This window comes from Phodopus roborovskii, unplaced genomic scaffold, assembly GCF_943737965.1.
Source record: "Phodopus roborovskii unplaced genomic scaffold, PHOROB, whole genome shotgun sequence".
Lineage (NCBI taxonomy): Eukaryota > Metazoa > Chordata > Mammalia > Rodentia > Cricetidae > Phodopus > Phodopus roborovskii.
This window is the reverse complement of record NW_026126433.1, coordinates 45572661-45590365: the sequence shown is the minus strand read 5'-3', so window position 1 is coordinate 45590365 and position 17705 is coordinate 45572661. Positions and strand designations below refer to the sequence as shown.

The window sequence follows — 17705 nt, the reverse complement described above, 5'->3', positions numbered from 1 at the left end:
TCAATGTCCTTGGGAGGTGTTGAGCTTTTAAGGGGTGGGGCATAGTGGGAAGTTTTCTTGTCCTTTGGAAAGCAGATCCTTGAGAGAGATCAGACACCCTCTCCCTTTGTTCACTTTCTTACTATGAGGTGCTCCATCACTCATTCCTTCTCACAGGCCCAAAGGAACATGGAAATTGATCACTTGAACATGTGAAGCCACTAACCAAAGCAAACCTTTGCTTTTACTGTCTTAGAGATGTGTTATAGTAACAGAAAGGAGACTGACACAATGGTACAGGAGTCTTGTATGAATGGAACCAAGATCAAAAAAGAAACTTGTGAACTGATGATTCTTTTAGCTCCACACTTTTAGATATATTTGATCAATAATCAATAATGAGATAGATTTTAATTAGCAAGAAATGCCATTAAGTTTGAACCCCGAAGTTATGGTGTTCTTGAGAGAGAAGAGATTTTTCTTTTTGACTGGTGAAGGAGTCAGACAACATGAGGTATATTAAGAAATGACAGGTTGGAGGGATGGTTCAATGGTTAAGAGCACTGGCTGTTCTTATAATGGACCTAGGTTTAACTCCCAACATGCATATGGCAGCTCACAACTGTCCTTAACTCTTGTTCCAGGGGATCTGATACCATCTTCTGGCCTCTGTAGGCACTGGACATGCAGTTGGTGCACAGACATACATGCAGACAAAACACCGATACATATAAAATTAGTTAATAAATAAAATAGTGGAAATGGCCTCCATCATAAATATAGGAAAGATGTTCAGTTGTATAACCAGTAAAGCTGGAAATATATTACACAGTTCTGAGATAAGCTGTGTCTTTCTTTCACAAAATACTCCAATGATTCTAAATAAAAAAATATTCTATGTGTATGTGTGTGTGTACATGTGTAGTGGCCAAAAAACAACCTCTGTGTTGTTTCTCTGGTACAGGACCCATTGTTTATGAGACATTGGCCTAGAACTTGTCAAGTAGAATTGGCTGGATGGTAGCTAGCAATCCCCAGGGATCCACCTACATCACCAGTGCTTGGGTTATATTCATGTGTCAGAACACCTGTATTTTTACACTTAGGTTCGGGAATAAAACTTGGTTCCTTGTGTTTGCAGTGCAAGTCCTTTCTTCACTGAACTATCTCCCAGGACCCTATTATTCTAAAATAGGCATCTGCCTGCAGAAAAGGGAGAAAATGTATAACCTACCATAGTTGCTTTTTTATTGAGTGCTAGATTTGCATGCATCCCTTGGAAAAATAAAATGAAGGATTGCTATCTTGAAATTGGAAATTGCTCAGGACAGCTGCCCCCTCTTTTCACAGTGGCATCAGCACTGATCTTTTTGTCTATCTTCTTTTCCTTCTCAGTAGTGAGTCAGACACAAACTGACACCTTCAGTGTGAGAACTGTTAATAAGAATGTGAGGAACTGTCCAGTGTATGTAGATTAGGTATCAAATGATAAGTATACAGTGTAGAAGAAAAGCCCAAGGATAGGCACTGAGTATTAGGATGGGGCCAACTTTTGGTGAAAAGGGGTATGATCCAGGCAGACCAGTAGTAGATAGTGCCCTCTAACTCAAGGTAGAGATTTCTTATGTGCTTTCCTCTTATACCCTTTCCTTTCCCTTTTTTCCATTCTATTCCCTTCCTCTTCAATCTAAACTTGATCTTATTTTGGTTTATTAAGATTATTAGCCATTTTTTACCTGCAAATAATTTTATAAGTCCTCTTGATAGAGGGTGTCCATACAAGGGGTCCAAGTACACGAGAGGAGACAATCTATTATTTAAAGTTTAGTCATACAGATAATACATTATGTTAGTTCCATTAAGCCAATGGCAAGAACACTTAGAGATGGTTAATTGGGGAGAGCAAAAACTCCAGTCATGATCCAGAGCATTTTAGCAGAATTGGTTGAAATCCAGGATGCACCTGTGACATTGGCCCTTGCTAGTGTCATCATGTAATAAATTGGATATGCTGATGTAAAGGAGAAGAAAAAGCCTTCTAGGATGCCATCTAGAATGTTGTCTTTGGTAAGTGCCTAGACAGTGGTGGCACTAGGACTACATACAGTGGGAAGAGAAGCTTGATGGAAGGGCAGGTCAGGAATAGTGAACTCTGACGTGAAAGGAGAGTGATCAGATAGGAAATGCTAGTAGATGGCTGGATATGTATACTTGAAAGCTTGTGGATATTTATGTGTCAAGTTACTATACATTTTAAATATTTGTTGGGGATAGAGAGATGGCTCAGTGGTTAAGAGTACTGGCTGATCTTTCTAGAAGACTCAGGTTTGGTTACAAGGATCCATAGGATGACTCACAACTGTTTGTGACACCAGCATTAGGGGATTCAATGTCCTCTTCTTGGCCTCTGCCAGGCATCAGGAAAAACATCCATACAAATATAAATAAACAATTTAAAAAATAAATTAAAACCATTTGTTGAAACACTTGGAAAGATCATATATTTATGTAAAGGAGAAATATTTTGGATACACAATATTTAAGGTTTTTTGTGTAATTAGGGAATTTAGACTCTCAGAACATATGAACATAGCCTCCAGGAAAATCCTTCCTTGTAGGTATTGCTATTTAGACTCTTATGCAGTGAAACTCATAATATTTGGGGCAAAGACGACACTTACATTTCTTTGACAGTAGCTGTTACAAAATTCCATAAGATAATCATGCCATTCAAGGTTCCACAAACTATCAAATTATATCCCTCTGTTTGAAACAAATCAATGCAGTTGACCTCAACATCGGTGGCAGGAATCTAAAGAAAAAGGACACAGATGTAGACTGGTGGGAATGCAAAGTCAGCCTAATTCAAATGTTATGTATGCACATTGTAATTAAAGCAGTTTCATAGTATGTCCAAAGTCATTGAGCATGAAATTTACTACACCCCCATCTTTAGCATTAGAAAATTTACCTTGGAGAATTCATCGAAGCAACAAAATAATCTCTTCTCTTCTGGCCCATTTTGACTTAGCCTTGACTTACCCTGCTTAACCAACCATTAGACTGTTTATATTTCTTTTTATCTTCCCTTCAATCTTTTTAGAAAAAAACAAAAAACAGTCTACATTAGCTGTTTGCACTTACATGCTAGTCTTTCACTAAAAAGTCCATCTGTCCAGCTTCTGAAGTCTTTTCTATGTATTGCCACTTAGGCCAGTTAGTTACACATGCTTTTTTGTTATTTTGGTTGTTATCTTGCCTTGGCTATTTGTTTGCATCTTAGGTTCTTGGAATACAGAATTAAATATGGTATCTGTGATCTGAGATAAATATGATAATTTAAAGTACCTAAGTGAAGTGCCAATTACTGAGTAATCTCAAAATGCTATATTGGGGACATATGTACGACTTGTGTAGCCTGCACTTTAATCCATTTAGTAACATTTCCAGCCCCACTTCTGTTGTAGTTTAGTAATTTATCATCTAGTTTAAAGTGATCAGTTTTCAATTCTTTGTCGCTTGTGCAATTACTTGACCAGAGCCTTGCTTCCAACTCACTGTGCACTCATCTTTCTGCTGTTATTGGCTATACGCAATGTTTCATACAGCATATATCTAGGTCTAAACCTACTTCCAATGACAAACAGAGTTAGAAGAGGTAGGCTAGAATCCCTCTCCGAAGTGCTGAGGATTGTGTGCATTAGTTTCAAAACCCTTTCTTTAAACTAACAATAAAACCCTTTATTGAAACTGCCAATGCAATTCAAGTTCAATCAGTGCTATGCTGACATTTGCTTCAATATGAGAAAAATAATCTTTTCTATATTAAAATGATACAATAGACAGTTTCCAAGTTCTATAGGACAAGCCTTGTGATTTTCTTCTGAGTTACATCACAGTTATTTCACTGGTGACAAGGGAGAGCCTGAAGGCTTCTTTTGATTGGTCCTTCTATAACCTGAAATCTTCTTGTAGGCTTTGCTATCTGACCATTTGTCCCTGAAAGAGCTGAGATGCTGAGATATGTCAAGCTAATATTAAAGTATACTCACCAAGTTAATGAAAACACATTTTAAACAATGAAAGACTTAAATGTTTTTAAGAGCAAACAAAATGATGTCTTCCTTATTTCCCTTTCCCCAACCTCAACCAAACGCCCCGGATACTTCATCCTCAGATATATGTGCCTGCAGGCATGTCACAGAAATAACTTTCTGAACAGACTTTCTATCAAGTTGTCTATTTCAATACATACAGATGCTTCAGAAATATAAGGAAAACTGGAACTCTGGCTCGAAGGCTAAATATATTATAGTACTAAAACTTTTGTAATTTTATATTTAACATGTCTATATGTTTTATATTAAACATGTCTATAAAACAACAATATTACTGCCATTTTGAAAGAATTATTGTTGTTCAGAAATATATACTGGAATAGCTAAGGATGAAAAGATGCTGTGTTGAATGAAGCGCCACTTCAAAATGCATAGACAGAAAATGTGGGGAAGTGGTATGAAGAACAAAAAAACCTGGCCATGAACAAAACAAATTTAATGCCTAGAAGTTAACTGTACTATTTTCTGTACTTTTGGGGGCTGGTGTTTTTTTGGCCTTGAACTCACAGAGATCCATCTACCTCTGCCTCCCAAGTGCTGAAATTAAAGGTGTGTGCCACCTCTGCCCAGGAAGGAATTCAACTTTTAAAGCCACTCCACAGGAAAAAACAAAACAAAACATATGCATGGTTGGAGAGTTCACAGGCCCTGGGGTTTGAACCTGTTACTATTACTGTGTTAAACAGAGACAGCATTAGCTGCCCTCTAAATCCGTATCTTTTTACAGGTAGATTAGTACAGCCCTCAGACCTCATCAGCAATGTTTCTTCGTGCAGTGGAGGACATTTAATACAGAAAACTTACAACTAGTCAATCTGCAAAGAGCAAGTGATGACTGAGTGCTGAGTCATCTGTCTCACAGCCATTCTCCAAAGCTCAGGAACCTTTGAGTATAGTGAGATATCCACCCCACCCACACCTATTGCACTGACCATGCCCATTGGGGCATAGGCACAGGCACAGGCACAGGCACAGGCAGCTTGGGTCTGGGGTCCCCAGATCCCAGCTCACTCTCTTGGTTCTAGTAGGATCACAGAGAGCAACTGGGAGGGAGAACTTGCGGGGCCATTGGTTTCTCATGCAAGTGACTTCTCCCAGAATAAAATATATAACCCATATTTAACCCTCGTCCCATGTATCTTAATCTGTACATCACTAATTGTGGAGAATGAGGAAGAAAGATTATAAGGGCCAAAGGTGAGGAGGGCCAGAGTAAAAGTGTCTTCTGGAATGACAGTACCATTGCACACATAGCAGTCTTGTAGCTTGTGCAAAATCATAGTCTAAATGAGAGGGGGAGTCGTTCCCAAGCCCTCACTCCTAACTAAGGATTAATGGACAGTTGATGGCTTCTCAGAAAAGTGGGAGAATCAATTTACTTTAAGGGTGTGGTTCCTGGTAGGTCAACCATGCTTCACCAGATGGCCCCATACCCAGAAGTATATGAACGACACAAATTTGAAGTCTATGAGTTATTAAATTAAAAGAAAAAGACTCAAAGTTAGGGGATATGGAGGTAGGAGTGGATCTCAGAGGAGTTAAGAAGAGGAGTTGGGATGGATATGATCAAAATATATTGTATGGAATTCTCAGTGAAAATGTTTTTAAAAAAGAAATTGAACATACGTTAGTTTGTTGAGTAGCGCTTTTCTGGACAATTAATTCAACATCTGGGAAAGGAATGGCCATCACCCTTTCTTTAGTTGACATCTTCAGATGTACAATATGGCTCCCATACTGTAGGTAAGGCATTGCATCAGGCAGTTCCCATATCACCGTGAGGAAAAGATCATCCTCTTTTCCCTTATGCAGACAGAATTTAGTAAGTGGAAAAAAAAGAGTTCAGTGAATTATTTCCTTTGAGCTGTTCTTAAATGAAAAAAACACAGACTGGCACCCCATCACCCTCCATCATCAGCTTGCAAGCTGTGTCTTTCCACTCAAAACATAGTTTTCTTTGTGTCTCACTCCTTATAATAACCAGAAACCCAAATCTAATAATAGTCATGGAAGTTTTATTATATCTACATGTACATGCTGTAAGCCATTTTTATATCTGTTGGTTAGCTTTATGTCTCATTGGCACAAGCTAGAGTCCTTTGAGAAGAGGGAACTTCATTGAGGAAAGGCCCCTACCAGATTGACCTGCGGGTATGCCTACACAGTATTTTCTATACTGATGACTGATATGGGAAGATCCAACCCATTGGTGGTCCTGGGTGCTATGAGAAATCAGGCTGAGCAAGCTGTGAGGAGCAAATCAGTCAGTAGGATCCCTCCAGGCCACAGCATCAGTTTATGCTTTGGCTTCCTGCCCTGACTTCCTTCAGTGATGTACTGCAGACTATTAAGATACAATAAATCCTTTCTTCCTCAAGTTGATTTTTTTCCAAAGTGTTTTACCAAGGCAATAGAAAGCTTTGCTAAGACAATATGATACTGCCTTTCTACTTTCATCCATTTATTTTTTTTTCTATTTCCATGTGTATATTGTGTTTGTATGCGGGCAAGTGTGTTTGAGCATATGAAACTCCAAGGTTGATGTCAGGAATCATCCTTGATTGCTCTTTTATCTTATTCACTTAGACAGCATCTATCAATAAAATTAACACATGATTGAGAGATGGGAGGGATGCACCTTACATTTTCAGTTGCTTTTATATTATGATAGTTTATTCTATATCACTCTGATTTCTAAATTGTTATTGTTCGTAATATTGTTATTATTATTATTATTATTTTACTTTGGTTTGTGCATAGCAGCTCAAAATTTTAAAGCTGGTCCTTTTGCGAGCAGAACAGGGATTCTTCTAGAATGAAGTTTGGCTGAGGTGGGGCAGAGATGACTTCTGGGGGAGTGAAGACAGTGGGCTGCATCCCTAGTTCCATGTGATCTAAGGCGGGGGAGCAGCTTCCTGTTTTCTTTGACTTTTTGCTTCACCTAGCCTTTGGGTTCTAAGTGTGGCTATGAGGTTTCTGTTTTTCTCATCTCATCCACCCTCCTCTCTCTCTGCAGTGTGAACATGTGTGAACAGGAATTCTTTGGTCAGCATTTTTCAGGTTAAAAAAATTTCAGGGACCAATCGGTGAGATTTGGGGTTCCAACAGAGCAAGGACTTGAGGCTGTCATTTGGCCTTGGCTTAGATCCTATGGTCTCTCTTGATTTAAGTCTCCAAGATCAGATCTGAATTAGCTGTGACATTTTCTGAGGATGATAGAAGCAATGGAGTCAGTAATCTGCTTTCAGTCTCCCCTTCTTTGAAATTCTGATCTGCTTTGCATAGCATGTTGCTAACTCTGCAACATGAAATAGGAGTTTTAAAAGTTCCCAAACATCCCTTGCATATTTACCATTGCCTGCCTTACAAGAAATTTCTTAATAGTTTAGCCTTTCTATCTCTAATAAGCAGGACAAGAACACAGATACAAAATGAGCTGTTCAGTTCTTGCTTAGTCTAATGTTCTGCACAGAGGACCAGAACAACCAACGTGCAAGTGGCTAGGGCAGAACTCAAAACATTTTTGATATGCGATGGTCCCATGGATCCCAGTCTGACCTTGAACTCACTCTGTAGCCAAGGATGACCTAGAACTTCTGATCTGCTGCCACTTTCCAAGCCACCACACCCAATTTATGTGGTGCTAGCTATCAAATCTAGGGCTTCCTGCATGCTTAAGGCAAGCATTCTACCAACCCAGCTGCAGCCCAAGCCCAGGATCACTTTGCAGCCCTTCAAGTCCTGTGAGCATCTATGATTACTGACATGATGATGATCTATTGCAGCAACTTCCAGAAGGTAAGTCACATTGTACTTTATGTGGGCTGCCAAGGAATTTCTCCACAGTCACATTTTGGACTACGCAGACAACAAGGAAAGAATCTATCAACTGGGGAAAATGTTCCCTCCTTTCTTTTAGCTAAACAGATTAGTCATCCCAGTCGATGTTTCTGCTTCATCCCTGAAACCCTATTCAAGACTTATTTTCTGATTCTAGCTTCCAGAGGAAAAAAAAACAAAGGCAACATCAGTCCTTGAGGTCTAGCTGATGGGGTGAGTGCCACAGCGTCAGGATAAATGAGGCTGGCTTCTTTTTAAATTTGAAGAAGGCATTAGTATTCCTAGGGGGTAATAGATTCACGGGGAAAAATAAATTAGCCTATCTCAATCCTCCTCAAACAGATTGCACCATTAACCTTAAAATAAACAAAGTCATTTTGGTGAGGGATGAAAACAGTGACCTGAGCATCTTTGAATGCTTTATGGGCCATAAGGAACAGAATCTGCTCGGAAGCCCTCATGAGGAGCAAAGAATTATTGCAGAGGAAGGATGTGAGCAATGTTAGCAGTGGTAAATGGACGTGTATCAGTTCAACCTTTCTGACACCTGTTTTAGGGGACCCTTAATGATGCTGAAGCAATAATTTTGATGGGAAAGAAGCTAGGCCTGAGGAGCTGTGCTTTTGGCCATTTTCTTGGACTTGAGCCAAGTTGGTTGTGAGCACCACAGGAAAGTTAGTAGATAAGCACTACCCTCAATTGACTGGAAAGACCGGAGTTGAGTGGGGCAGGAGATGTAACTTGGTTGGTAGATTACTTGCCAAATAGGCTTAAAGCTCTGGACTCAACTCCCAGTACCCCATAAAATTGAGCAAGTGGGTGTGGTGGTGTCTGCACTAGAGAGGTGGAGGAAGAAGAATCTAGAGTTCAGTGTCAGTCTGAATTACACAAAACCATAATGAGAGAGAGAGAGGCAGAGATATAGAGACAGAGATGGAAACAGATAAAGAGAGGAACACAGTAACGAGGGTCACCATTGGGTTGCCCGTTGCCCCCAAGGAGACTGTCTGTGGAGAGAGCATGGAAGTTGGATTCAAACCTGGATCATCTTGATAGTGCCGTTGCGCTCCAAGGCGAGGACAAGATGCTGGTGCTTCACCTGGGCCTTGAGGAAAAACAGGCGGAACAGCCCGTGCTCCTCCTCTGCCCAGTCTTTCCCTTCCGGTAGCACTTTCATCTCCTGCCCACTGCCAAAGTCCCAGATTTTAGCTGTTCCTGAAGGCATGAAGCAAAGGCTCTGTGGGTAAGATGGTGTGCAGACAGCCTGGCTCTTAGCTTAGGGGACACTGGCAGCTGGGTCTCCCCAGTCTTGATCTACATGATTTGCCACAGGGTGATAAAAGGAATGAGTAGCCCAGGGTAGTGTCTTGAGAGTAATGGATGTCTGCTTGTTTGGATAAGTGTTCCCCAAAAGCCTGAGTGTGGGAGGTTTGCTATCCATCTCAGTGCTATTATTAGAATCTTTGAGAGGTGGGGCCTACAGGTTCCCAGGCTCATATATGGAATCACTTAATCTGTATACCTGAAAACTTATGCCCACTCATTCCATCAACCATCTTGTGAGGAAGTATTTATTTGGCAAATCTATCTCAGAATAAATATATTCTGGGTAGTAAATGCAGTTGGTCACACTGTCTGCTCTAATTTTGTAGCACAGAGTAAGATGAGGTGGGAAGGTGGGACAGTTTATAGCTTTTTACTCAAGTCCCTGAATCTTCCCTAAGCCCAACATCCCTCTCCATGACTCAGTCCTCAGCACTAACACTTCTGGACAAGCAGTAATTTGACTGTATGCCCCTCTGCCAGGCTATCCCAATCATGAATTTGCTTATTACCAACACCAGACATCAATTATACTCAGGATACCCTTCAGTGGCAAGGACTATGTGAGAGCAGGGGGAATTGGCCCTGTTCCTTGCTGCTTATTATATAGCTGGGGCAGCATTGGAGGGCTCACTCCGGTGGTGAGGATGAGGAAGAGCTGGTGGGCTGACCAGTCCAGCAACCACCCAGACCCAGAACCAGAGCAATGAGTTGGCCCATCCCATCTATGATCTACTGGTGCACATGAAGGGGCTGGTTGTGCAGACCCAAAATTACAGGCTCCCCATGACACAGGACAAAAAAAAAAAAAAAAAAAAAGATATTCAACAGGAGCCCCAGTGAGGGCCCAGTATTGATGATGTATTAAAAACCAGAGACCTCAAACCAGCCCAATGACTCAATGCAATGAACACTTACAAGTAAGAACATATGACCTGAAAGTACTAGACATTTTTATATGTATGTAGCAAGTGCCTGTGGTAGGGAGAGGCTGTCTTCCTCTGCATCGTTTTTAGGGAGGAATGCTGTGCCCCTGTGTTGTGCATGTCAATGCCTTTCCACACCTTGAACCTGCACTCATGACTATCCCTGCGTGTTATCTTCTGTTCATGTTTTAAAATATCCAATGTTCACATAGGGTGCCTATTCATTCTATCAACTGGTTTGTGAGCAAGCATTTATTTATCAAATATACTCCAGAGTAAACAGATTCTACAGAGTGCACACTCTTGGTTACGCCATCTACTCTAGAACAAACAGATCTTTTGTAGATGTTCAGAATAACATGAGGTGGGAAAGTGGGGCAGTGTGCAGCTCTCTAGTTCCTAAGAGTCCTCCACAGAGGAAAAAATATGACACACAGTCACATCCAAGCCCCAAAGTCCCCAAGTTTGATGTACCTTCATAGAGCCTAGGCATAGAAGTATATCCAGTATAGAACTCTAGGCATTCTGCACCAAAGCTGTATGGTCGTCAAAGATACTGAGAGTTAAATATTGCATGGCTTGAGGTATAGCTCAGAGTCTATGGGTACTGCATATAAAGCCCTAGGTTCAATTATCAGCACATACAAGCAGACACATGTGCACACACACATGGGAATAGAAGCAGCAGCAGCTGCAAGAGACCCCAAGTCTAATGGCTGCCTTTTAGCTTAACAGTACATAAAAGGTACTGGGATAGAACAAGTCAGTGAAACATAGCTATTTCCCACCAAAAGTTGAAATTCAGTGGTATAAGTAAAAGTCTTTTCATTCCTAACTATAGTGCAAAGTGGCTTTCTCTAATGTATTAACTCATTGTAAGTAGCTATACTCATTAAAATGTAGGTGATAGTCTGTGTGCCAGTGCTTAATAATGAAAGGCTTTGGTTTGTGTTCCCCCCCCGCTCCATTTTTTTATTTTTATTTTTATTTTACATATCCATCCCAGTATCCTCTCCCTCTCTCCTTTCCTCCTTCTTTCCCTTTCTCCCACCCTGCCATGCCCCCTGACCACCCTCCCTTCCCATTCCCCCCCCCCCAACTCCACATGTAGGGTGATGTCTTCCAGGAGGGGTTGTAGTGAGGTAGTCCTTCTGTAGCACTGACCACGCCCATTGGGGGGTGGAGCGATGGGCGGAGGTGACCTGAGGAAGGAGGTCGGAGGGGGCCAGGAAGGCGCTCTCTTTCTGGCGTGACTCGGACAGGAGAGGATCGGGTTGAATTTCCTGGTGTTCATCTGTCTAGGTTGTAAGTTATTTCTCCCTAAATAAACATCTATTTGGCCTATTTGTTTATCCTGATCCTTATTTACTGCAATAAGGGGTCATCTAAATCTGTCAAGTCATTTGGAGTAGGGACTAGGCCTTCTCTCCTGCCTCTAGGTTAAGGGAGTATCCTTCCATGGGGGATATGCCCCAAAGTCCTTTTGTGTACCAGGGATACATCCTGGTCCCACTGTCAGAGGTCCCTTAGACTGCCCAGGCCTTCTAACTGAGACCCATATTCAGGGATTCTGAGTCGGTCCAATGCTGGATTCCCAGCTTTCAGTCTGGGAGCCCATTAGTTCCTCCTTGTTCAGGTCAGCTGTCTCTATGTGTTTCTGCAGCCTGGTCTTGTCCTCCCTCTATGCATCTGGATTCCAGTTCAGCTCAGTGTTTATCTGTGGGTGTCTGCTTATGTTTCCATCAGCTACTAGATGAGAGGGCTCTATGATGGTGGACAAGTTAGCCATCAATCTCATTATCAGGGAAGGGCATTTATAGTAGCCTTTCCACCACTGTTGTTCACATTGTTAGTTGGGGTCAGTCTCTGGACATTTCTCTAGATTAAGTTTTTTCTTCAAACCTATAATGGCTCCCTCTTTTATGGCCTCTCTCTCCTCTCTCCTCTCTCTCTCTCTCTCTCTCTCTCTCTCTCTCTCTCTCTCTCTCTCTCTCTCCCCTTACTCTCCTCTCGTCTATTCCTCTCCTGACTCAATCTTCCTAGTCCCACGTGCTTTCCTATCATCTCCTTCTCTTTCTCCTAGCTCCCTCTCTACTCATTGCCCCCCCCCCAATATGCTCAGGAGATCTTGTCCCTTTCCCCTTCTGTGAGGAACCTTATACGAGTCTGGTTTGTGTTTTTATGACTATTTCTTTAAGTTAGCATACAAAGTGATGGGTTTCATTATGGTATCTTCATATATATGATTATTTTTGTGAAAGACTTTTGCACATAATTGCATCAACTGCATAAACAGAATGTAAGTTTATTGGTCTGTTTATCACATCAATATCCAGATATCATTGGCCATGAAATAAGACTGTTGATATTCACCTGGGCATGTCTATATGTCAGCCTGATCCACACTTACCCTTAAACCCTCTAAACTTAAGAATTCCTGCATGAATTCTCAGGACACCAAAGGGGAGATGCCATATACTGAACACTAGTCTCACCATTATATGCTCCTGTGGCAAAAATAAATCCACTTTCATCAATAGCTGCACAAGTTAGTTCAATATTGAAGCCATGGGGGTCTAGAATCTGGTATATTTGGAGGCCAGTCTCAAGTTCCCATACCTGTAGAAGAACAGAAACAACAGCAGAAACCAGGTATTCTGTATACCCGCCCTTCATTTCTGAGCAACGTTTTTACCATTTTCAAAATACTCTACTCACCTAGCACCTTTCCCAGCACCCTGCCCTGAGTGTGGGCTTGATCAAAGGCAAGCTGTGAAAGTTGACTTCTGTTATGAGGGACTGTGCTGTCCCTGAATGTGTCTGCTGAGCATCAGGTGGACAAGGGAGTGTCTACTTGTAGGAGAGTAGTCAGCTATGTGGACACTTTAGACAACTAAGGGTGTGCTTTTGAAGGGGATACTAGACTCATCTCCCTTTCCTCTCCCTTACTTCCTGACTACTATGAGGTGAGGATGTTGTTTTACCTCATACTCTACCAAGATGCATTGCCCTATCAAATGCCCCAAAGTAACTGGGCCAATTTGCTATTCATTGAAACCTCCAAAACCATGCACCAAAGCAAATATTTCTTCCTTCTAAGTTGATTGTCTTAGGTATTTTGTCACAGTAATAGAAAAAAATTATCTTATTACTATAAGGGTGAACGAGAGTAGAATAGAAATACAATAATTAACAGTGCTCAATTAAGTCCTCAGTGACAAAAACGGTCATGAGATAAAAGTGTGGCACACAGCATCATACATGGGCAAATCCTAAAGAACTCACTGGACAGTTTATGTAGTTCTCTGAGGCACAGTGACAGATAAAGGGGTTGTGTAAGAATGAGACAGACCATCTGCGAAGCAGGCTGGCAGTATTGGGAAAAGTCCAGAAATATCATGGCTCATCAATCCCTCTCGTTGGAAACACACAGAGGACAGATCCATAGAATGAAGAACTGCATCTCTCCTCCTTTGTGGCTGTGCCAAGTTTAGGTGTAAATTTTCCAGTCAGTGAGCAATTGAAGCTGCTGTTAGCACTGGAGCCAGTGGGGGTGGGGCAGTGCATCCAGAGGGGGCAGAGGTAGAGAGGTGTGCTTGTCTCCCAGGGAACGGAAGGGAAGTGATGGCAACCACAGAAAAGAGGGAGAGGAAGCTGATGAAGTGGCTCATGGCTGCATGATGGCCACTGTCTGGGAAGTAACAGAGGCATGGTTCACACAAAGTAGGTCTGGCCCAGAGGCCATGTTCTCAGCCACGGAGTGTTGTGTGTAGGTGATGTCCTTAAAGAGAAAGGAATGTAGCTCCCTGCATAAATGGGGTTGAGGTCACCCATCTCCAAGTCTGAACTATAATCTTTGTCCATCTAATAGGGTAGAAAAACTCCCTTAGAACTTCTTTCCATCATCTATTGTCAAAGATAAGGCAGACATTGCTTAAGAGCACATTGTTACACGAATGCAGGGCAAGGTTTATTTTAGTCTAGTGTACCTGTAGCAGCAGGAAAAAAGTTCTATGATAATTAACTGAGTTCAGGGGATTCAGGCTGGAGAAAATATCCAGCAGCTGATCACAGAAGGTTAAAATATGAGGAATTTGATGGGTTCCCAGAGGGGTACTGTTCCTCTGGGTCATAGACCTCCACTTAGTGCATTTATGAAATAACAGGATGGAAATCCCCCAAGGTAGATGGTTTCAGTGGTGGTAATGACAAACACAGTTAACATTGCTAAGTACTACAGCACTCAACACACCTGTGGGTGTGACTAGAGGTACTGAGCCCAAGGCTATGACTGCTCACAGTAGACATACCCAGGCTCATATCTCACTTTTATGAGAATAATAGGATCTGAGGCAGGTCACTTATCTCTGAGTCCTGACTTCCCCATCTTTAGAAAAGAAATCTGTGTCTGTAAAGATCTTTCATGAGATTTAATGGAGATCACAGACTTAGTGGTGTTGGTATATATAACTGCAATTTTAAGAACTATGGTACAGCTACATGGTGATGATGCATGCCTTTAATCCCAGCACTTGGGAGGCAGAGACAGGTGGATCTCTATGATTTCAAGGCCAGCCTGTTTACAGAGTGAGTTCTAGGATAGCTAGAACAACACAGAGAAACCCTGTCTTGAAAAACAAAAAACAAAACAAGAGTTATGGTGCATGCCTACTAAATGTCTCTCCCTTCCTTCTTAGCATACAATGTCTGGTGAAATTTAAGTATGGGTTAGTTCTTCCTCCCTAATATATTTCCTTTAAGATTTCTATATGGCTCAGGGGTTGAAGATGTTTGTAACTGGGTCTGATGACTTGAGTTTGAACCATGAAACCTACACGGTGGAAAGAGAGAATCAAAACCACAAGTTGTCCTCTGATCTCCACAGACACACACCCATTTCCACACAAAATAAATGAATAAATGTAATATTGTTAAATTTTCTATTTTTTAGTCTGACTTTAGTTAAACATGTGGTTTGAACTGGCTCAAAACACATCTTTATCATGTATTCATGAAAGCTTAAAGAGCTTCAATGAAGATAACATCTCACTTGCTCAGACTTTTCCTGCCTAGGGAGTCATTGCACACTCACCTTGATTACAGACTCTGAGCAGATAGTGAGCACTTGGTGGAAGTATTTGTTGTACAACATGACATTGATTTCTCGTTCATGAGTGTGAGGCACCTGCTTTGTGTCCTGTATCATCCGGGTCAAGGGATACATGTCTATAACACTTGATCCTGAAAAGGAAGGAAAGAAGGAACGATGTCATGCAGCTGGGTGTGGTTGATAGTGCATCCTTGTAATCCCACACTTTAGAGACTGAAATGAAAAGAGCATGGGTCTCCGGGCTTCACATGTGTCATCACATCTTAAAAATGAAATGAAGTAAAAAATGAAGAACTTTACAAAAGCATCTATCTTTTCCCTAAATTGTCATTATCAGAAGTCTGGAATTTCACAGTGGATTTGACCCAACCAGCTAGGATTGGAGATTGAAGACTAGTGTTGCCTACTCTGGAGCATCTCTGACAGCAAATGAGATTCAGCTAGGAGAAAGCATTATTGGAGACTTCATTATCTTTCAAGTACAGGTCATTTTGACCCCTGTTTTCTTAGTTTTTATAGCCTGCTCCCTGTTCCTTACTGTGTGCCTCTCCAGTGTGTGCATGTCAGTAATGCTATCCACCAGATTTCTGCTGATTCGAGGCTTGCTCTGGTGATTGAAATTGAGTCAGAGTGTTCTTCAAGCCAACAAACGATAACACATGCTGTGAACATGGTCTGATTAAATATAATGAATGAGAATGATTGCAGGCCAGTGATTGCAACATCAATAGTAAAATTAATTTCCAAATCACTATGTAGTTAGCATGACAGTCTTCTTGTATTTTCCTATGGGTATGATTTAAATCTCAAAATCAGAATCTTGTGTGCTGTAGTTTAGTGTAATGTATAGAAATACTGTAAATGTATCAAAGCATTCATTTTTATTTATTTACTTATTGGATTTTTTTTCAAAGACAGGGTTTTTCTGTGTAGCCCTAGCTGTGCTGGAACTCATTCTGTAGACCAGGTGGCTTCCAACACAGAGATCCACTTGCCTCTGCTGCCCAAGTGCTGGGTGTAAAGGCGTGCACTGCCACAGCCCAGCACATTCTGTAGTTCAAACAAAAACAGTTCTAAGAATAGAAAACCTATTGTACCTATTTTATTAAGTTGTCAGTGTGGACACTGCAGTGACTTTCTCAAGTCATTCCAAAGAAACTCTGCAAGTATTAGCAGTTACTAAGGTGTTTGGATCTTGTGATACAGTCTGCTCATATGTAAAGGACTGAGATGGTTCATCAGGACATGTTATTCAATTCAAGCACCAATGCTAGGAAATGTGATAGATGGATGGCCATCAAGTTCTCAAAGGGACACTTGGAGCTTCTCCATACATCCTTAAACATGATACTAACAGTTAACATAGCTGGACTTGCATGTGAAGAACTGACACTTTTCTACCCTTTTGACTAGTTGTCATACAATAATGGAAATAATGCAGGAAAAAGAATGAATGTGGATTCAGGACTTAGAAGTTCTGAGAGAATCTCAGTCCTGTTTCAACATTCTACTAGTCAGTTGAACTGTCTGAAGTTTAGCTTGTACATTGGTAAAACTTCAGTGGACAATTCCTACCTCAAAGAGTGACCATGAAGATGGACTGAAGAGTAAAAAGGCCACAAATAGTTGTTGCCATCATCACCAGTGTATTGACGATGACTCTGGCAGTAACACTTCTACCAAGCATTGGGTGTAGTGTTGCTGCCCACAGGGCTCACAAAACTTCTCTACCTGATGTCACTTGAATCTAAGCACAAATTAATACACTGATTCAATCCTAATGTCAAGCTGATGGATATGCTTTTTTATATAATTTATTTATTTAATGTGCACTGGTGCTTTGCCTGTGTGTATGTCTCTGTGAGGATGTGACGACCACACTTTTAATGATCAGGCAATACGCAGAGCTTAGTACTTTTACAAATAGGAGTACCACCAAAAATATATAGATGTGGAAAGAATGCTTGGCTTTTCTATTCTCCATGTTATTCTTTATCTTGGTATTTTAGCCTTCCCTCACTCTGATGATAATTGGGACAGAAATGCTGAACCTGATAATCAAGCAGGCAAGTTTTGGTATTAAGAGATGACATTTATGTAGAGTCATTAATACGTTCATTTCAGAGGGGATCAGATGGAGGAGAGGCATTCACAGCTGAAACTAAGTTCTGGTTTTCAGGGTGGAAAATTATTTATTGGGCATGAAGTGATGGTTGTCCTCTAACCCAGGAAAAATGAATAACACAAAATCAAAAATAATTATGTTCCCCAATAGAGACAGCACCAATCACTTCCCTGCCTTAATTAATCCTCCAGGAACCCAGAGCAGGTGGTCAGTGATAATATCCTTAGGAAAGGCAATTCTGGCTTAGTGTTCCAGAGGATAGAGCTGCTATTATTATAAGCATT

General features: G+C 41.1%; 1 protein-coding gene across 1 annotated transcript in view; it reads right to left on the bottom strand.

Annotated features, from left to right (window-relative positions):
- The window catches only part of Wdr64 (WD repeat domain 64), a 95760-nt gene that overhangs the window by 23187 nt on the left and 54868 nt on the right, over positions 1-17705 (bottom strand). Inside the window, exons 12-16 of the mRNA XM_051186372.1 lie at positions 15279-15427; positions 12682-12805; positions 8977-9152; positions 5724-5900; positions 2661-2791 (exon numbers count right to left, since the gene is read on the bottom strand). Coding sequence (XP_051042329.1) covers positions 2661-2791; positions 5724-5900; positions 8977-9152; positions 12682-12805; positions 15279-15427 — 757 coding nt within the window. The remainder of the gene's footprint in view (positions 1-2660; positions 2792-5723; positions 5901-8976; positions 9153-12681; positions 12806-15278; positions 15428-17705) is intronic.